At 35.7% G+C, this 22,226-nt stretch overlaps 3 protein-coding genes across 5 annotated transcripts; 1 reads left to right on the forward strand and 2 right to left on the reverse strand.

Annotated features, from left to right (window-relative positions):
• Window positions 1-4,365: 4,365 nt before the first annotated feature.
• On the forward strand, window positions 4,366-10,292 carry LOC109192431 (inter-alpha-trypsin inhibitor heavy chain H3-like). 2 transcript variants are annotated; one of them, XM_019343069.1, is made up of 13 exons: window positions 4,366-5,004; window positions 5,747-5,902; window positions 6,002-6,214; window positions 6,298-6,387; window positions 6,567-6,683; window positions 6,893-7,162; window positions 7,469-7,625; window positions 7,785-7,862; window positions 8,184-8,287; window positions 8,572-8,742; window positions 9,233-9,307; window positions 9,456-9,563; window positions 9,740-10,292. In XM_019343069.1, the coding sequence occupies exons 1-13, from the start codon at window positions 4,615-4,617 to the stop codon at window positions 10,073-10,075; spliced, it is 2,265 nt and encodes a 754-aa protein (XP_019198614.1). In that variant the 5' UTR covers window positions 4,366-4,614; the 3' UTR covers window positions 10,076-10,292. The 2 variants fall into 2 exon arrangements, with proteins under 2 accessions (XP_019198614.1, XP_019198615.1); XM_019343070.1 differs by having other exon boundaries at window positions 9,743-10,292.
• Window positions 10,265-12,132, reverse strand: LOC109192433 (photosystem I chlorophyll a/b-binding protein 6, chloroplastic). 2 transcript variants are annotated; one of them, XM_019343074.1, is made up of 7 exons: window positions 11,974-12,132; window positions 11,871-11,933; window positions 11,617-11,790; window positions 11,482-11,519; window positions 10,557-11,071; window positions 10,460-10,484; window positions 10,265-10,379 (listed from the first exon to the last, which is right to left on the reverse strand). In XM_019343074.1, exons 2-6 carry the CDS (start codon window positions 11,915-11,917, stop codon window positions 10,467-10,469), a joined length of 792 nt encoding a protein of 263 aa, XP_019198619.1. In that variant the 5' UTR covers window positions 11,918-11,933; window positions 11,974-12,132; the 3' UTR covers window positions 10,265-10,379; window positions 10,460-10,466. The 2 variants fall into 2 exon arrangements, with proteins under 2 accessions (XP_019198619.1, XP_019198618.1); XM_019343073.1 differs by having other exon boundaries at window positions 10,265-10,484.
• Window positions 12,133-16,412: 4,280 nt separating this feature from the next.
• Window positions 16,413-18,293, reverse strand: LOC109192291. Its single transcript, XM_019342866.1, has 2 exons — window positions 18,245-18,293; window positions 16,413-17,857 (listed from the first exon to the last, which is right to left on the reverse strand). Exons 1-2 carry the CDS (start codon window positions 18,291-18,293, stop codon window positions 16,413-16,415), a joined length of 1,494 nt encoding a protein of 497 aa, XP_019198411.1.
• Between the last annotated feature and the right edge of the window lie 3,933 nt (window positions 18,294-22,226).

Below are 22,226 nucleotides of genomic sequence, written 5' to 3' on the forward strand. Positions count from 1 at the left end.
TGCATTTGCAGAGTTTGACTCTTATTAAAGGAAAATTTAACCTAAAACTCTTTAACATGACATATCATTAACAAAACTCAAACTTATGAGTTTGCAATTGCCACAAGATAATCCAGGAATCGTTTTTCAACATACCCTGAGAGGAGGGGAATAAACATGCCGATCATCTTGCTAACGTTGGTCAGGTTGGGGAATAAGGGACTACCATTTTGGAATCGCCACCCGAGCATTTAGATACACTCCTTGCGCTAACGCCTTTGATGTCATTTCTCATAGACTATGGTAGCATTTTTTCACGACTTTGACAGGACAATTCTCACAAAATAATAATAATAATAATAAATCTAAAATGTGTATTCTTTATTTTTTTTTTTATAAAAATTTAAGTGCACTAACTATTATCATGTTTAGTTCTTAACTTATTTATTTATTTTCTAAATTTAGTTAAAGAGCTTTATATACGATAATGATGTTGGCAATAATTGAACATGTAACATTCAAGTACAATAATCATTATTTATCTACTTGGCTACTCCTTTTGAGATGTTTAGATGTCATTTTTTACATTGATATATAATAACCGCTAAATGATCAGTAATGATTAGAGATGATAATTACCATGATATGTGGTAGTGTGAGAGCAATCTCTCAAAGTGAGGAGGATTTTTTGTGCGCAGTGAACAAATGTCTAGCCTCTGTGGTTCATGTTCAATTTAGTTACCATGATTTCCATTTTTTCAAATGCTCTGTCGGGTCGGAATATCGGGAATCCTTAGAGTTGGGGTTCAACCTTTGAAAGAATGATTAGAGATGATAATTTGAATACGATAACAAATGTGACGAAACTATTTATTAATAACTTAAACTATATAACTAAATATGTATTAACTCCTATTAAATTTTTACACGAAGCTCTTATCCATGACTCCATGTTTTCTTATGCCGGCATGGACCTTGTCGGCAGCTTACGTGTCACAACTAATCACCAGCTATTTTCTGATTTCATACTATTTTTTTAACCAATTGTTCTCATAGGTTTTCACAATTTTTGTTATAAAGAAAATATTTCCACTTGCTTTCAAAAATAAATTTTAACCAATGTTTTGTAGTTGATTTTATCACACCACAAGTTTTCTTAGGCAGAATACATTAGGGCCGAGACTAATTATGTTTATTTATATAAGATAAGATTTTAAAGGGTGACAAAATATTTTATGAGTTTAAGGTAGAATCTTTTGTTAAAGGAATCCGTATCATATCACGCAAGTTATACCATCAGAGTTCATCAATATTTGATGATTTTAATAAAAAAAATACCAAATCAATTTTATTATTGTTATAAACTTTCAATTGAGTAAATACTCAAAATGGTCCCTCGACTATAACTAAATTCACAAATTAGTCCTCGACTTTCAATTTCAACCAATTAAGTCTTTAACTATGTGGTCTAATGGTATCCGGGTTGGACTTCCATTTGGAAGATTATGAGTTCAAGCCTCAGTGGAGGCGTTATTGGTTCTTTGTGTTTCAGTAGGTTGAGAAAGTATATGAACAGATACTACAATGTAATAGAACCAGTAACTTTCAAAAAAAAAAAAAAAAAAAAAAGTCCTTAACTTTGCAATTTTGACACGATTTGATATTCCATCTATTTGACCGTTTGTTGACCGCGATCTTTGAGGATATATATGTAGTTTCACGTGCAAAGCTCAAGAGAACGCTCTTGGAGGTGACATCGTTATTTCGGAGGGGGAAGTGCTTCTCCGTTGCTGCTTGGAGATCACGAGCCGGTTCAGCTTAGAGAACGCTCTTGGAGGTGACAGCGCCGTTTCGGAGGGGGGAAGTGTTTCTCCGCTTGCTACTTGGGGATCCCAAGCCAATTCAGCTTGCCTACATCGCTTGGAGTCACGGCTTTCTCGAAGAGCCACTCCAGGGACTTCGGCGATCTATCTATCAAAAGCTATAATCTCTCCAGCATGGGGTGCAGCGCCGGCATGGATTCAAATGTAACAGTGCGGTCTAGAAATACAACCGGAACTTTAAAAAACCGACGATGGACCATGAAATTACATATATATCCTAAAAAAGCGTAGTCAACAAACGGTCAAATAGACAAAGGACCAAATTGTGTTAAAATTGCAAAGTTAAGGACTTAATTGGTTAAAATTAAAAGTCGATGACCAATTTATAAATTTAGCAATAGTCGAGAGACCATTTTGGGTATTTACTCCTTTCAATTTTACAATATTTATAAAATTGCCACCATTCACTTTCTCCTTGTTTGTTGAGCAACCCTTGGTGTATTTAAATGGACTATATGTTCTTACTTGAACCCATCATATATATATATATATATATGTATGTGTGTGTGTGTGTGTGAGAAAAAGTTCAAATGCGGTGGGTCTTCCCGTGCGACGGTACAACGGAATTTCAGAATACGCCAACAGTGTTAACAATATACACCAACAATGTGTGGAAAACATACCACAATGAAATGCAATAAAACATCAAAAAATACACAACAGACCCAAAAAAATACACCATATAACTCACCACTCCCAATGATGTATTTCCGAACACTGTATGGTGTTTTTACTCACACCTAATGGTGTGTGTTTGGTGATGCGTACCTAATATTTCTCTGTTTTCTGTGGTGTATTTCCTAACGTTGATGGTGTATATTTGTTGAACTATTGGTGATGCCGCGATGCCGCACCGCCGCACCTGAACACGCCTATATATATATATATATATATATATATATATTGACACTCTAAAGTGATGATTGGATTTATTGCAGATTGCAATGATGGAGCTTGAAGCTTTCGCTTGCAGCTGCAACCCACGATATGAAGAAGGCTGCATTGTTAGTTGTTACGTTGATGAAGACGGATTATTATTACTTACAAAAATGTTACATCAACTCAATTTCAAAATAATAGTCAATCCAAGCATATATAATTAATTAATATGAGCTTTTGTCCTTTCTTATTATAGAAATTCAACCAATAAAAGAATGAGAGGATTGTATAATTAAAAGAAGAAGAAGTTAAATTTAGAGTTTATTTAATATTTATTTCTTTTATTTAAAATTAATAAATATATATCATTAAGAAAAAAATATTACTCTTTCTTTACTAGAATCCTTACATAACATTCATTTTTGCATGTTCTTAAAAGCTATTCGAGAATTCAAGAGTAAGAATTGCATGTCTTATATTAATTAGATTCACCAAGAAACGAATTGTTATCTTGATTGACTCACCTCAAGTTATAATGATTCAACGGTGTGCGGGGTTTCATTTTTGGGAGGACGCTTCAAATGTCCATTGTTGATTTTTGATCTTATGAAAGACCCATATTTAATTATGTAGTATCTCTCTATCCACACACACAAACACACAGACACATCACACACACACACATTCTTGTTGTTTTTTTTTTTTTTTTTTTACTTTGATGGACTACTTGTAAATTAGTGATTTAGGTATAAGTTTCAGGCATTGTGTTTATTAAATTGAATTATGTATTTCATCTTAATTATAAATTTATAATATAGATATTTTTGTCTTATATATTATATGATCAACAGACCTCTTGATATGTAGGTTGATTTCTTCTTGATGATCTTGTGAAGTGAATATTAATTATTTATTAAACTTGTATATAAACCCGATACCAAATAGGTGAACAATATATTTATATTTGATATATTATTATATGAATTAATTTTACTTTCGGTCTCACGACTTTTGAGGTTTTATCACTTTTGGTGCATAATTTTAAATTTTTTCAATTTTAATTTTGTTATTTTTATCAATTTTGATATTTCGGCCAAATTGACGGTGAAATATTGCCGAATTTTATATTTTTAGAGATAAAATCGTCATCCCAAGGAAACATCTTCAATATCTAAACAAAATCACTGTAAAATCATATCTATAGGTGTTTAATCGATGAGAATGATGGGAAAGACAAACAGAAACTATACACTGATCTATGTGATTTATAGCGTTGACGATTGACAAACTCTTTTTTTTCTCTTAATATGAATTTTCATTTGTTTAAATATTGAAGATCTTTCTTTGGAATGACAATTTTACCCCTAAAATATAAAATTCGGCAACATTTCACAGGGTCAATTTGTTCAGAAGGATCAAAATTGATAAAAATAACAAAATTAGACATCAAAATTAAAAAAATTTAAAGTTGTGCATCAAAAGTGATAAGATCTCAAAAAACTTGAGACCAAAAGTGAATTTTATTTCAAAAAAGAATTAAGAAAAAAAAAAAAAAGAGAAGAAAAACTCAATATACTAAAGATACTAGGGAGAAATAAAATAGGGAGAATAAGAATATTAATGGAAAGAGAAAGAAAGAGGTTGAGTTTGAAGGAAGAAGCAAAGGAACCAAACAATCACGACGTGTTTAACGTCCGTCGCTTTCTCCGAGAATTCATCCATTCTTATTCTTCATCCCTCGATCGTCGGTCACCGTCCGAATTCCTCCATAGCCGAACCTTCTACACATTCCTTACCATTTTACCCCTCCCCTCCCACGTCTGCCTCCGCTTTCCTCCTCCGTGCTAACTGCTAACTGCCTGCCAGCCAACTCATGGCGGAGGAGTTCGCGAATGCCGTGGAGGATGGCCTCCGGCTGTCCAAGCGGATTTACTTCGGCAAGGACCGCGCCGTGGCGGCGCCGAAGCCGATAACCCCCATGGAGAAGGCGGCCAGCTCCTATCTTCCCTCCGCTCCTATGCTCTACGCCGTCATCGAGAACCCTGCCATCGTTGATAACCCCGATATCCCCAGCTACCAGCCTCACGTGCACGGCAGGTGCGATCCTCCCGCCCTGATTCCCCTCCAGATGAACGCCGTCTCCCTCCAGGTTGACTGCTATCTCGACACCGCTTTCGTAACCCTCACCGGCTCCTGGCGCGTGCATTGCGTCATGGGGAGCCGGAGTTGCGATTGCTGTTTAGCTATTCCGATGGGCGAACAGGTACATAATTATATAACCAAACTTTTTATTTACTTTACCTTCACTTACATTATTATTACGTCTAATTTAATTTAATTTCTATTTTTATTTTTGGTCTGTTAAAACTGGTTTGAGGAATAAAGTTATTATTATTATATTCATTGCTTTCGTCGGAATAAATTGCTGTGATATTAAGGAAATGGAAAAAAATTCAGTTTCGGGATTGACTTGTTGGGATCAAAATAGTATTTGTGTTCCCCTTCTATATATAGAATGTTGAAATATTCTACTTTCATATATTATAGAATGGGTGCACATATGAGGTTAATTTCACCTTTCATGCTAACAAGGGACATGCTTATATAACTTATGGTGTCTGTTCTGTTGAACTCAGACCAGCTCCTTCTTGGTGTGACAAACTTATAGATAGTAATTGAAGATTGTTTCAATAATGCAAAAGTTACATGTCTTTATCTTCTCAGTTATGGTCACCTTGATAATCTGTAATGGAAAATCAAGCACCCTAACGAGGTGATATTTAGGGGGTTGGGTTTTATGTTTTATACAAATAAGGATAGTTTGATGACCTTCTCCCCTGTTGCCTGCTATCTGATAGTTATCACCTCATGATCACTAGCTGTATATAATAATGTTCATGTTTTTCTGTATTAGATAATGGGCACTTTATTATGCTTCCCTTGTTTCACTTTTGTGAAACACCACTAGTTGTTTGTTCTCAAGTGATAAATTATTTGGCTAACAGGGTTCAATTCTAGGTGTTGAGGTTGAAGTACCAAGGGAACTTTATTGTACTGAAATCATTGCCTTTGAGGATCAAAAAGATTCAGGGAAGGTGGCTGCAAAGGTTGATGATGGAAACTATTTGAAGCCCAATATTTTTACCCTCAAAATTCCACAGGTAGGACTTCTGCTACCATAACATACTTATTCCCTAAAGTTTGTCCGTGATAATTATCTTTTTTTTTTTTTTAATAAATACATTAGACTTAATCTTCAGATTGATGGGGGAACAAATCTGTCAGTCACTATTAGATGGTCTCAGAAGTTACTATACCATGATGGGCAATTCACCCTGAACATCCCTTTCAATTTCCCAGAATATGTGACTCCAGCTGGAAAGAAAATTTCAAAAAAGGAAAAGATAAGTCTGAATGCAAACTCGTGTCCTGGAGCAGAAGTTTTGTGTAAGACAGCTAGTCATCCTATAAAGGTGTTGCTTGTGTTAAATTTTAAACATTTCCTGATTCAATAGTTAATTATGATTGTAATCACAGATAAGTTGTGGTTTTTTAGGAACTACGACGCCATAGTGGGAAGCAGACCTTCTTGTATGAAGCAGACGTTCTCAACTGGTCCAGTAATGATTTTGTCTTTGCTTACACTGTAAGGCCATTTCTAATTTCCTATAAAACTACTGTGGTTACTGATATGGTTTCCAATAGGAAAGTCACCTGTTTCCATGTTGACTACTAATTTGATAATTTTAAATTTTGGTATATTATTTCTCATGTTGCATTCTAATGAACTTTCATTCGCATCCTTGGTTACCTTCATGTATTCAGATTTCAACAGGCCAAACCTATGGCGGTGTGCTTTTGCAATCTCCTGGAGCACTTGACATTGACCAAAGAGAGATGTTCTGCTGCTATCTTTTTCCAGTAAATGAGCAGAGCAGAAAGGTCGTTCCTTTATTTCTATGTTTACTTATGAATGCTAAATAATCTATTGGGCATAACTGATCACTCTTTGGCTTTCCCAGTGGCTGTATTGGCTAGTGGATAATGTATTACTCTGTATTAGCCTATTCTGGACTTACTCTCTGTTTGAGGTTGAGGGACAATAAGGAGAAGTTGTTCCTGCACTTATATTTATATTGTTTGTTTGATAGGTATTCAGAAAGGAAGTGGTATTTGTTGTTGATATTAGTGGCAGCATGAGAGGAAAACCTATTGAGGATACAAAAGCCGCACTCTTTTCAGCACTTTTCAAGCTTGACCCTCAAGACTCATTTAATATCATAACATTTAGTGGTGAAACTTACCGATTTTCATCATCTCTTGTGCTGGCAACAAAGGAATCTATTCAAAATGCAATGGAGTGGATAAGCGCAAATTTTATTGCTGGTGGTGACACAAACATTTTGAATCCGCTAAATCAGGTTATATCCTTTTCTCAATTAGTTTCATGAAATTCCACCAGTTTATTTTGCCAATGTATTTATTGATAAACACACTACCTTTCAGTATTCAGATACGTACATATTCATACACATATACAACTGCTGACTCTTTTATGTCTCAACCTTTTTTTTTTGTCCACAACTGTTGGAGTTGATAGTGAAATGTGTTTTAATAATAGTCTACCAACTGTAAATCTGCCTTGTCTTCTCTGGGGTTGAAAATATGTCCTTTATTCATTAATGATTGTGATTTTCATGTTTAACACAATTCTTTTACTTGGTCAGGCCATTGAAATGTTGTCTGACACGAGCAAAACCATTCCGATTATTTTCCTCATCACTGATGGAGCTGTTGAAGATGAAAGACACATCTGTGATGTCATGAAAAGTCATCTAACAAAGGACAGGACTATTTGCCCACGGGTGTATACTTTGGGCGTTGGTATGTAATGTAGAAATAGGAGCAATCCCTCCCAAGTCCTAAGGCTGTTCTATTCTGTGAGAAAAAATTGTGTTTTGTCACTTGGCTGTGAACTTTCTAACTGAAGAGCTCTTATAGTTCCTCTATGGTAATTGACTGATCAAGCTTGAAAACTTTCAGGACGGTTCTGTAACCATTATTTTCTCCACATGCTTGCAATGTTGAGTCGTGGCTTTTATGATGCGGCTCATGATGGAGGTAAGTTTTCTAGGTCTGCAGTATACATTAGAAGAGATTCATTCTTGAAGTGCAATATCTGATGACAGGAATGGGCAGTGGGATTTTAAATGATACCTTGCTGTTAATGTATTAACTGGACTTGGAACATTGGATATAAAATCTGTCCTGAATTGGGTTGTTGGCAACAAGTATACTTCTGATCTCTCTGTTGTTTGTTGTTAAGATAGGTTGCCTGCATTTGTTTCTCATATAAATAAGTTGTGCCAGACTGCCAGTGAACTTGTATTATGATACGGAGTATTTGATTTATCTTAGCTATTCATTTTTGTGCGTGTTCAGAAACACTTGAGGCTCGAGTGGAAGGACTGTTTGCCAAAGCATCATCCATCTTTCTTGCAAATATTGCCATTGACTTTGGAAGTCTTGATCTTGAGGACTTTGAGGTCAGTATACATGCATATTGGTCTATAGTGCTGAAACTTGTGAAGTGGAATGTAGAAATGACAACATTAAACTCTAGGTTACTATGAAGTTTACCAATGTATAATTTTCTGATGAGTCAGTTAAAGGGCATTCCTTTAAGAATGTTTTGTGTTTAGAATTTCAATCAATTGTTTAACCTTAATTATTCTAGAAGATGTATAGGAGGGGAGTATGGTGCTTCTATCAGTTCTATGCAAATGTGCATAATTTATATAATAAAGAATCTTTAAAATTTTCATGACAGGTATATCCATCTCAAATTCCAGATCTTTCATCAGAAAGCCCACTGATTCTCTCAGGCAGATACCGTGGAGTGTTTCCTGATATCCTTACGGCTACAGGTTCCCTTGCAGACATGAGCAATTTATCTGTCGACCTAAAGGTACAAGAGGCAGAGGGCATGCCCCTTGATAAGGTAAGGTCTAGATCCTTTATTTTATTTTTCCTGGCGTCTCATTGGGACATGAACTGGAGAACAATATCATTTCAGGAAAGGCGAGCACCTAGTAGGCTCAAATCCTCCAGAACACTAAATGCATACCTTAATATAGTTAAATTTCCAACAATATTTATGCACCCTAAGAATTCTGTGGCACTCAAGAAATAGGTGTGCCAAAAATAGCCCATGCAATACACCTCACACAAATACACCATAACTGTATAATCCAAAAGGAACAGTATTAAGAGAAACAGGTAGCCAGTTTGCTTCAAATTGGCCATTTACAGAAAGGCATTATGAGAAATTTGAGCATTTGTTAGCAAAATTTGCAGATTCAAGACACTATTTAGCTTGATAGCTTTATATACTCATTGCTCAGATGTATAATGTATTGCTATTGGCATGCCACATTTGTTTCTGAAAAATTATTTCACTCGTAATAAATTGCTTATGTATTGTTTCACAGGTATTAGCACCCCAGCAAATCATGATGCTCACAGCCCAGGCATGGTTTACTGAGGACAAGGAGCTTGAGGAGAAGGTCATTCTAGTTCTCTACCTCATAGCATGACTGCCATCGAGTTACTCTGGCCATTAGATCTCAACTTCAATTGATCTCAGTAGAATTTGGATCATGATTATTAATTACCAGCTTACACATCTTACTGTGACATTTCTCTTATCTGCAGATAGCACAAATGAGTGTACAAAATTCTATTGTTTCTGAGTATACACGCATGGCACTGGTAGTGACTGAGAAAACAAAGGGAACTCCAGAGCCAACTAAGAAAACGAAGGTATATTTATCAATAAATAAAGGACAGGGTCCAATCTATGCTCAAAGCTGTATGTTGATAACTTTTGCCATTTGTCATAAATTGAGATTTCATTTTCACTTCATAAATTTGCATTCCACATAATTTTCTTGGATTGTATTTGAACCATGCCACTTACAACCAAATGCAAACCATAGCAGGGTACAGATAAACAGAAAACGGAAGATCCTAAATCACAAAGGATTAAAATATTCCAGAATCTTGGCCACGGTTTCGGCAACCTCACTGCCACAGCTGCAAACACTCCCGCAGGAGTTATCGGGGCAAAACCCGAAGCATCTGAGGTTTTCGTGAAGGCAGCATCCAACTGTTGCGGGAAGATGTGCCACAAATGCTGCTGCATGTGCTGTATCCAGGCATGTTCCAAGCTGAATGACCAGTGTGCCATTGTGCTGACACAGTGTCTCACTGCATTGGCATGCTTAAGTTGCTGTACCTGCTGTGAGCTCTGCTGTTCCACAGAAGATGGATAAGAAGAGCGCGATGCGGCCCTGCCATGATGTTTGTTGTACATTGTGTTGTTCATACGAGGTGAGTATTGTCAACATTCATTACAATTTGGGATTGTATAGTGTAGTGTAAGAAACACCTATGTCCCAATGTAGGGCTGTGATGAAAATAAGGGCGTGAGAACAATAGTAATTAATCTGTATAAACAGGAATGAAGAAACACAAGATTTGAGTGAGAAATCTTCTCTTCTGTTGTCCTTTTAGTCCCAGTCATTGAAAATACAAAAAAAAAAAAAAAAAAAAATTAATCCAGTGAAAAGTCTTGATTCAACAAAGTCTATATTTCTTTCAGTTTATCTGTCTGTCTCATCTTGATCTTTCTATACTTCTCATACCCCTCAAAACATGAAAACATCAGTGTGAGGTGAAAGCCTGCAAAAACCATGCAAACAAACCATCAATACTTGAGAATTGAAGTAAAGATAGAGAGATTAGATGACATACAGAGAAGATATTGTTGTGGCCAGGATCAGCAAGGTGGAACATGAGGTTCTCAATAGGCCCCTGTTTAGTATAAATGGCCTGGAAACAGAACCCCAGAAATGCCAGCATAGCCAGCCGGCCATTCTTGATCTCCTTGGTTCTCAGCACCATCACCGGCTCCGGCGAGCCTCTCCCCCACATAAACGGGTCAAACCACAGCCCGCCAGGGTACCCAACGTCCCGCTTCGGCTTTTTCTTGTGCGGCACCGTCGGCTCCACGTCGACGCAACCTGGCTTGATTATATCCGCCCATCGCCGCCCCTCCGCCCACCCCATCAACGCCATCTGCACCACGAATAGAGTCGTCGGGTCCGCGAAATACTCTCTGGCGCCGGCGTCGTACCATGAGTAGTTATCGATGAACCCCAGCCCCTCCAGCCACTCCGGGATCAGTATTCCGGCCACCGCTAGCATTGCCCATCTGCCGTGCATCAGCTCCGCTTGCGCAAACCATTTCAGCAGCTCTGGATCAGACCCTGCACCAATTCAATTCAAGTCTCCTTACCTTCATTGACAATCATGACTGGAAATCTTTGATTTTCCAACCACTTTACAAAATTGGAATGCTATTTCCGACCTCAGGTGGTCGGAAATAGCGACAAAAGTTTTCCTAAATACTAAAATTAGTAGTCAGAACAAGAGCTTCCGACTTGATTTAAGATCACTTTCAGGTGATCGGAAATTCCTTGATTTCCAGCCGTGAATCTATGTCACTTACAGAGTCACCTTGGATAAGTGCAAGTAGCTAGCATTGATATATGAGGTCCATATATAGTGTACCAAAGGCAACTACAACTATACTATCATCTGATCTATCTGTATATATATATATATATATATATATATATATATATATATATATATATATATATATATATATATATACCTAATCCCAGTGGGTCGAAACCAAAATCTCCAGGAAGACTGCAATATAATGAAGAAAGCAACCCAGAAAAGTAATGTTAATCAACGCAATTAAAAAATGAAGAAATTTATTCCATGAATATATATATCAGACGACCTGCCATCAAGCCATTCAGGAGGAGAACTACCAGGGAACCAAAGAGGCCTATCAGGAGGAAGAGGTTCACAAACACTTGAAACCTCTTTACCAGCATTCAAACGCCATGTTCTTGATGACAACATTATGCATGTTTTTGCCTGCCCAGAAACCCAATTTTGCTTATGTATCTGTCTGAAAAAAACAACACAAGAAAACATCATATCATAGGACAGCAAGAAATAGATGAGATTGTGTGGTTAGGAATATTGAACCTGAGGGGAATGTTTGGAAGTGCAGTGGAAGCAATGGATAGAGCCATGGAAGATGGGTGAATTGAAGTGAGGTTAATTAGTTAGGGTAGATAAAGAAGGGGGGAGTAGAGTGAAGAGTGTGTGGACATATATGGGAAGTGCAATTATTTGGGTTTGGAGCTTATCCAATATCCACCACAACACAATCTAGGAGTGGATGAATGGGTGATGTGAGTGTAGTGTTGCAGTGTACCCAACTGTCCAGTTACAGCCAAATCTGTAGGCTAATCGAGAGCTTTATAAAAAGTCTTAACACTTATGTTACTAGACATGCACTCCTTAAAACCAAAAGTTGACGTGATATTATTGTAGAAAAATTAGTTGGAACAAGGATCAAATAAGTCATCGAACTACACACTGCAATTAGATCATTGAATTCAAAAAATATGTAATTGGATCGTTAAACTAACCAATTTTATACAATTTGTTCAATTTGTAGATTTTTCAGGTTTTTAACAGGTCACCCTAAATTTAATTTTTTTAAAAAAAAACATCTGTGCTGAAACGAAGAAACTTCTTCGTTTCCGGTAGCCAAGTTTTTTTTTTTTAAATAATTATTTTAAATTTGGGGTGACCAGAAACCTGGAAAATATGTAAATTGGACTAATTGTATGAAATTGGTTAGTTTAGGAACTAATTGCATGTTCTTTTTAGTTTAATGACCGAATTGCATTTTGGTGTGTAGTTTGGTGGCCTATTTGACCCTTATTCCAAATTAGTTAAATTGCATTAAAGAGGTTATTTTAAGGTAATGTTTTGAGTGGGGCTGGGTCTACTCCCGATTTGAGTCAAATCAAATGAGCTCTATTCGTGGAGGAGAATTTCGGGATAACCCGGGTTCGATTCCCACAAGCGACGATTTCTCCTGGGCCAGCTCCCAGCATCTCGAGCGAACCGGGATTAGTTGGGTGGACCTGGACCGTTAAACCGACAGACCCGGACCACATCGTGATTTACACATCTTTAAAAAAAAAAAGTGAATTCAGATTCTTTGTGTGAGGTTTAATTTTATACATTACACATTCAAAACAGATGATGGCTGAATGAAAAATTTATTATCGAAGTGTACCCATTAATAAGTTGAAAAAAAAAACTTTGAAGAGCAGTAATTTTTGTTCCACATTAGAAAAGTATCTTCATTTGCACTTTATGCTAGTATAAAAGAAGTCTAAATTGTGTAATTAAGATACTCTCTCTTACACGTAAGTGATGCAAATCAAATCCAAAATAAACTTCAGAAGTGAATATCGTTTTAGGTACAAGACATTTTTTCTAATGTATTTACTAATATGTGATGTAAAATCAAACCCAGCTTTATCCTGGGGTAGGGGGTAAAACATTAATTAAGGGTGTGTTTGAAAACACGGAATTCATTTTCCAAGTATTTAGTGTTTGGAAGATGGTGGAGAATTAAAGTCAACGAAAAATGGTTTCCAGTTAAAGGAAAAATAGTTTGTTTTTTTATGAAAAATGACTTCTTTTTTTTTTATATCGAAAACCAGTCTGGGCAAAAAATAGATGGGCAAAATATAGTGAAATTCTTTTTGAGTCAACAGATAGTTGTTGCCAAATCTTTTTTAGTTAACAACAATTAAAATTTTAATTATACAATTCTATTTATTTTACAAAAAATAAATTAAACACACAAAAACAATTTTTTAGAATGCAACCAAACACGAGAAATGAAAATATTTTATGAAAAATAATTCATTTTTTCATAAAACATTTTATAGAAGTTATTTTTTATTCTCAAACACACCCTAAGACCCGAATCAATTTATAGAATGAAATTAACATAGAGTTTTTTCCACTTTTGGTCCCTCGACTTCACTTGTGGTGACAAATGGGATTCACGACTTTTATTCCGGACATAATAGGTGCTGAACTTCAATTTTTTTTCCACATTTAGTCCCATCCGGCCAAGAACCCGGCCAACCCACCGGAATTAGTCTCAACCCTTATTATGGTAAGGATATTCTAGTCATTTCTAACCCATGTAAAATGATTAAATATAAGATTTATTTCTTATTGACACCTCAATCTCGTCTCTCTCTGTTCGAATCGAAGGAGCTGCAAAGAAGGAAGAACAAAAACCCTAGGCGTTCGATTTGTCTTTGTTCGAAGAAGGTGTGCCGTGCAAGATGAATGCAAATTCTTCAACATCTAACTCGACCGGTATGTACTATGAATATGGTGAATGGATTCCTGTAATACATTGTCGTTGTGGGTATCAAATGAAGTTGCGAACTTCCTGGACGAATGAAAATCCTGGGAGAAGGTTTTGGCAATGCCCAATAGCTAGATGTAGCTCAATGGAATGGTTCGACCCTCCCATGTGTAAGAGATCGAAGAAAATAATCCCAGGTTTGCTAAGGAAGATAAATAAACATGAAGAAGAGATTCAAAAGTTGCAGCAGGAGAAGGTGAAAGCTGAAGAAAAAAATAAAGTTCAGTTACTCCGTGCTGAGCCAATACAGTGGAAGATTCATGTACTTATAATGTTTGTAGCTATCGTTGTAATCCTACTTATTTGTAACACTGACAGTAGTTTAGTGGATTTGAAGCAGTTAATGTAGTATGTTGGGCATTTAAGATTGATTAATGTTTGCTTTGTTGGAATTCAAGTTGTTTGTGATGAACTGAATTATAAGTGTATTAGTTTGCTGTGCAGTTAAGACTTCATTCAGTTTTTAATTTCTTTGTTAATATGTGGATGAGGTAGATGGAATGGGGACTGATGAGGGATTTGGAGTGAACACACACTTAATGAATAATACTGGCAGATGAAATTAACCAATAACTTACAAATCTGGATTGCAACACACATGACAGATTGTGGACTGTAACACACTTGACAGATAGTGGATTGCAACCAAACTGATGATTTCATTAATATTTTTGGGCAAAATACAAGTTGAATATATCATGATCATAATCAGTTTCACATACTACCAAAATGAAATACCAAAAGAGATTATATTACCAAACATTTGACCAGTTTCAATTGACATATTGTTTCAATTGCTAGCCAAAATCTAAGTTCCCAAAAAACAGTAGTTCCCAAAAAACAGTAGTTCCCATACATATAACAGTAGTTCCCAGCTTAGGTGTTTAGTCAATGGTTAATGGATCATCAGAGTTTCCAAAGAACACAGACTTGAAAGTCTTGGAAGCCCTTGTCCTTCCTGCAATACCTCTCTTCTTAAGATGTTTTTGTTTCTTGGCTTTGTCTTTTCCCTTGCCCTTGTTCTTTGGTGATTGCCCATAACAACCTTCATCTGCAACATGGTGGTCTTTAGCTGGAACAGGTTGGTCTTGATGTGGAACAGGCTGGTCTTCAAATGGTGTTGAGAAATCAAATTGATTATAGAAATCAAGATCTTCTTGAGCCATTATTTCCTGCTCATTCAGTGTAACCGGCTCAACTGGAATGTTAAATAACCCAAAGTTATTTCCCTCCTCATAAACTGGAACATAAACTGGATCTTCAAGTGGAACATCAACTTCAGTTGGATCTTCAAGTGGAACTGGAACTTCAGTTGGATCTTCAAGTGGAACTGGAACAACAGTTGGATCTTCATGACATATAACATCAACTGGATCTTCAAGAACTGTAACAGCAACATCAACTGGTTCTTCATGAACTGGAACATCAACTGGATCTTCATGAACTGGAACATCAACTGATACTGGTACAGAAGTTGGCTTGATCACTCTTTTCCTTGGCTTCATCTAAAACCAAAAAGAAAAATTAAAGAAAAAATTTAAGTTAGTTTATGGAATTCACTTGAGTAATACCTGTTTATGAAATAGAAATACCTATTTATGAATTAACTTTGTCTTTTCTGGACAACTCCTGCAATTATGACCACTCTTCCTACATATGCTACAATGCAACTGAATGTGACTCCTAGCAACGGATAACCCATCCTTGGTGAGCTGATTCTTAGCAACTGATACCCCATCCTTGGTGACCTGATTCTTAGCAACTGATTGACCATTCTTGGTGAGCTCATCAGCTGATCTTTTCCTCAATTTCTGTGGTCTACATGGTCTAGCAGTGTACAGTGGAGGAAGGGGAGGTTTTCTGTCAGTTAATGGCCAATGTGTAGCCCCTGCCATTAGATGTATGGATCCCTCATATATTTTTAGGTAAGTCTCCTTTGAATAACATTTGTCAACATATTCATGAACTACACCTTTCTTTAGCCAAATAGCACAAACAGCATGCTTACATGGGATTCCAGTTAAATCCCATTTTCTGCAAGAACATCTTTTTCTTTGCAAATCAACCTCTTGCTGGTCCCCATACATTCCTTGGATTTCAAACAGATGATAATCACTCTGAGTTGCCCTGTAACTTGCAGCTTGTTTTTCTATCACAGCTAACTTGTCCAAGATCCTAGGGCAGATACTCTGAGTCCATTTTTTTGCAGTCTCTCTCTTCTCATAAAGTTTCTTCATTAACAATTTCCTGATGCTTTCTAGGCAGCCAATAATGGGTTATTGTCTTGCTTCAGATATGACACTGTTAAAACATTCACATATGTTATTGACCAACATATCACTCTGTGATGCACATGAGAAATGTGATCTTGACCATTCTTTAGGATGTTTATCTGCTAACCACTCAAATGCATTCCCATCTAACTCATTCAAACGTCTAAACCCTCTATTGAAATCAGTGACAGTGTATGCTCTTGCACAAGACCATAATGCATCCTTAAGTGATTTACCTTGGAACCCTGCAACCTTCATATTACCATGAAGGTGTCTTACACAGAACCTGTGCTCCACTTTAGGTAAAATAGCCTTGCAAGCTTGAATTAAACCTTTCTGTTTATCTGAAATTAAAGTGAATTCATCCTCATTCCAAGCAGTAATATCCAAGTCTGTTTTCATAAAGTCTAGAAACCATGTCCAGGATTGTATAGTTTCTTTCTCAACTATAGCATAACACAATGGAAAAATGCTATCATTAGAGTCAATCCCTACAGCACTGAGCAACACACCTCCAGTAGTTGTCCTTAAGTGAGTCCCATCAATTCCAATCAGTTTCCTACAATATTTGAAGCCTTTTTTGCATGCATCCCAACACATGTAGAACCTAAGAAATCGTGTATCCCCATTCATTTCTTTCAAGTCACTCAATTGAACAAAACAACGTGACATTGGATTTGTTCTTTTAATTTCCAGCTCATAACTCCAAAGTTTATTAAAGTTCTCTTCTTCATTTCCTTTCAGAATAGTTTTAGCCTTAGCAAGCACTCTATAGGTCTGCCTCTCACTCATATTGAACTTGTCATCATCATGAACTTTTTCTTTAAACTTTAACATCTTCCAATCAGGATTATAATTGATTTCCTTGCTCCACCTCTTGGCTATTTTAGTTGAATTCATCATTCTATTATCGAAAGCCCATGAACATCCATCATGCTTTTGCTCCATCGTTAAAATCCTCCATGACAAAGAGTTTATAACTTTTCTAAGACTTATTCTGAAAGGACACCCCTCTTGTTTACATTCTACAATGAATCTATATTTGTCATTCTTCACAAACTTCATATCTTTTCCATTTTTAATGGCATAGTTATGAACAGCCTCTTTAAACTCTTGCTTAGAGGCAAATGTCATTCCTAGAGTGAATTCAGGATCATTCATATCTGTACTTGCCCTAAAGTTAGTCCATAATCCACCACTTATCTCACAATCACTATCTGATTCCATAATTGAAGCATCATCAGAAAGGTTAGGGTCAAATGTATCACTTTGCAAAGCCTTACTGCCCACCTCGTTTTCTAAGTTATTTATTAAACCACTATCTTCAACTCCATAATCTATATGTTCATCAAACTCTATGTCATCCTTATTTTGAACATTGTCATCATCACCACTTAGTTCATTATACTCACTGCCCTCAGTGTCACTGTCATATTCAACATTTTCACCTTCAAAGACAAATATTTACAATAAAAAATCAAATCAAATTGTAACACAAATTCAGAGCAGTGATATCACAAATGCAAAAAACAAAAATGGTCCCCACAGAATATGCATAAAGTGTATACAGAAATGGTATTCACATTTGCAGATGAAATAAACAAATGAAAAAAGTAAAAATGGTCCCCAAATGGTCGAGCTGGGTCCCAACTAAACCCTAATTTATACAGATATGGGTCCAAGCTAAACCCTAAAATATATACAGTCATGGGTCCCAATGAAACCCTAATATATACTAAAGTGATCAACTTTATCAATATGCTCCCCTAACTGCATAAAAGCATCCTCAACATTCCAAAAAAGCAAATAATTTAACTTTTTGCCAGTGTACTTACCATGTGATGCCCAATCCGATGAAGAACAACTTCGCTGATGAGAAGCCATATGCGGCATCAACGAACGATTTTACAGCTTGTCCGGTGGTGTTTCGCGCTAAATCCGACAGAGACACTATAGTAGTCAATTACGCTGGGGTTTTTGTTCTTCCTTCTTCGCACACCTTCGATTCGAACAGAGAGAGACGAGATTGAGGTGTCAATACGGAATAAATCTTTTATTTAATCATTTTACATTTTACATGGGTTAGAAATGACTAGAATACCCTTACCATAATAAGGGTTGAGACTAATTCCGGTGGGTTGGCCGGATGGGACTAAATGTGAAAAAAAAATTGAAGTTCAGCACCTATTATGTCCGGAATAAAAGTCGTAAATCCCATTTGTCACCACAAGGGAAGTCGAGGGACCAAAAGTGGAAAAAACTCAATTAACATATAACAGTCAAAGGTTTTGCATTGATTGGTCCTTTTAAAAGAAATACATAAAGGTAATAGCACAACCATAAGATATTAAATGAATTTAGACAATTCAACAAATAAATAAAAAGTAAGAGATGAAGTCTCTTTAGGAGAGTCATAAATGAGAAGACAATTAAGACACATATGGTTTACTTGATCCGATCGTTTAATTCTAAAGTCAAAAAGTCATATAAGTAAATTTCAATTTTGCTAATGTGACTATAGGGGTCTTGTTAATTGCAGGCCACGATTTTTAAAAGTATTAATTTAGTACTTTGGCTATGTAATTTCTATCAATTTTAGTATCAAATTACATCAAAAAATTTTAATAATTAAAATAATGGGGGTATTTTAGTCTTTTTGCATCTCTTTTCTTTCTCCCTGCAAATTTGCCGGAGAAGGTCGCCAGTAATGGTGAATTCAATAGAAATTGATTCAACAAAAGTCAAACCCTCCCCTTACTGCTTGGAGTTGGCTGCATCGACATCAACTTCTCGCCGTCGTTGATGCTGCAGCCTTGGGAAAGAATCAAAGCTTCCTTAGTTTGCTACGAGAAGTCGGCGTCGATGCAGCCAACTCCCAGCAGTAGGGCGAGAGTTTGCCTTTTATTGGATCAATTTTTTGTTGAATTCACCATTACTGATGACCTTCTCCTGCGAATTTGCGGGGGAGAAAGAAAATAGATGTAAAAAGACTAAAATACTCTCATTATTTTAACTATTAAAAATTTTCGACGATTTGACCGGAGTGATCAAAATTGATAAAAATTGTATACTCAAGGTGCTAAATTAACACTTTTAAAAGCAGTTGACTGCAATTAACAGAATCTCTGTAGTTCCAGAACCAAAATTAAAATTTAACTTAAAATATATCTGTTAGTTTTATGACTGAATAATTGAATGAACGTCAAACGTAACATAAACTCTCGAAAAATAATTTGTGTGTTGAGAAATCTTTAGCAGAATACAAGAGGACCGTGTGTAAGTTTTATAATAATTTTTCAACCCTCTAGTTTATACAAGTCATATATACCCAAAGTTCGAATCCCGGTGACAACAATGTGGTGATTATATTCTAAGTGGACAAATCTCTTATGTGCACCGGCATTTGGTCGTATATGAGACATTGAGTCACCGTGATTTACATATTTTCAAATGTTCTGTTGAGCTGATCAGTGTGTGAACCCTTGAGGTTGAGGATTCAACTTTTGGGAGAAATTTATACAAGTCATGCAATAAATGCTTATTGCCAATCAAATTGGCCGCATCCCTACACATCAACAGTTTTTACTACACGATGATTACACAAATATGATAAGACTAAACACAATAAGTCAATAACTACACAAATATGATATATAAGGATAAACACATACACGTTCCGTTAAGGTTCACGGATTAGGGTTCTAAGCACGAACATGATTTCTTAACGAGTTAACACGATATACACGTTTAAAAGCTAATAGATTCTGAGTCTACATGACAAAATAACCCGTTAAACATGTTACTATATATATAATCTTCTTTTCTGAAAATACAACTTTAGAGAACTTTGAATAAGTCTTGTGCTAGATGGTCTCACCATAAGATGTGTAATACTTTTTAGTTAAAACATATTACTTTTTTTTTTTTTTTTTTTTTTTGTGGCGAAAGAGAGGCTAAGCCTCGGATTATCTAATTCTATGGAAAAGAGCCTCCCGCGTCGTGAGCCAGGTGCATGTCTAGCCCCTCTATTGGTTCTGTAAAGACCCAGGTGTCCCAAGTATTAGCTTGTGCCCCTCTAATTCTACTTTTTATGATTGTATAGAAAAGTATTACATTTTAACTAAAAATTACTACACGTCTCACACCAACCGATTTTACACAAGATTTACTGATTTTTTTTATTTAAAAAACAATTAAACCAACAAAATAGTAAAAATATTTAATCCATAACATACCATAGTATTCATAAAATGATAAAATTATATTTAAAAATCACAACTAATGCTAATATTAAGGTGTTAAATGTGTTCTTAACCGAATTAAAAAGATTAACTTGTTAAGATATAAATTTTGACAAAGTTCTTAATTAATTAATTAATTAATTCAATAATGACCCAAAACACGTTTATCTTCCGCCAAATCTCCTATGCCCCCAAGCATACCCGTCAGTATATATGCTACATATTGTAACACAAACATTAATTAGTTGTTATTTGAAGCACACACATAATGCTTTTTTATATATGGTCCCCTACCACTTACAACTCGTTTGGTTCGCGGAAAATATTTTGAGGGAAGTGGAATTGAAATTTCCTAGAAAAACAATTACTAGGAATATGAATTTCATTGTTTGGTTGGTAAAAAAGAATTACTGGAAATACTAATTATATTGTTTGGTTAGATTTGGAATTGTATGGAATAACGAGTATAAAGACATATATGTCCTTACAAATTAATAAGAAGTAATATAATTTTTAAAAAAATAAGGGTAAAATAGGTAATCTATATCACTTTTTCTTCCCATCTCCCATGGAAAACAAAATCCTTGGTCCAACAACGATTTTGTTTTCCTCAAATTTAAGGAATTCATTTTCCAATGAAAAAATGTATTCCATGAACCAAACACCAGAAAACAACATTTTCCTCCACTTTAAGGAAATATTTTCATTTGGAAAACATTTTCCATGAACCAAACATCCCCTTAGTGTATGCTGACCGTTGGGACGGAGGATTAGTCTTCTGGCTTTCGGCTTGAGGGATATCTTTGAGGCAAATTATATTGTGGACACGAGTCCAAAACGACGTCGTTTTAAGGGAAAACGCGGCCTTTCAGTTAAAAAAAAAATGATTTTGTCTCGCCGTTAACGGCGTTATTCGTTTGTGGCATTATGAATGTACAATTATAGAATTATGAATGTACAGTTATGGAATTATGAATGTGAGTTATGGAATTATGAACACAGAGCTCTGACATTATGAACTTACAATTATGAACATATAGTGATAAAATTATGAACATAAAGCTCTAAAATTGTGAATATAGAGTTCCGAAAATTATGAATTTACAGTTATTGAATTATGAATGTACAGTTACGGAATTATGAATGTACAGTTACGGAATTATAAATGTACAGTTATAGAATTATGAATACAGAGCTCTGACATTATGAACTTACAATTAAGAACATATAGTATTATGAACATGTATATACTCCTATAACAAAGTGGTCTGAATTTTTTTTTTTTTTTTTAAAAAGGTAGAAGATAACGGTGCCACTAACGACACCGTTACCGTGTCCGCAGCAAAAAAATAATAAATAATGCCCTTTTTAATTTTTATTTAGTTATTTATTTGAATATAATGCATGCTGGACACGGGTCCATAGCATAGGACAACCAAAAAAATAATGCCCTTTTTAATTTTTATTTAGTTATTTATTTGAATAAAAGTGTGAAAAATAAAATAGTGGTTTGCCGTGGGATTAGTTGGGCATGCTCAATGACTAACAACAATAATGATATTTTTGACATTTCACC

The sequence above is a fragment of the Ipomoea nil genome, unplaced genomic scaffold (genome assembly GCF_001879475.1).
Source record: "Ipomoea nil cultivar Tokyo-kokei standard unplaced genomic scaffold, Asagao_1.1 scaffold1770, whole genome shotgun sequence".
Taxonomy (NCBI): domain Eukaryota; kingdom Viridiplantae; phylum Streptophyta; class Magnoliopsida; order Solanales; family Convolvulaceae; genus Ipomoea; species Ipomoea nil.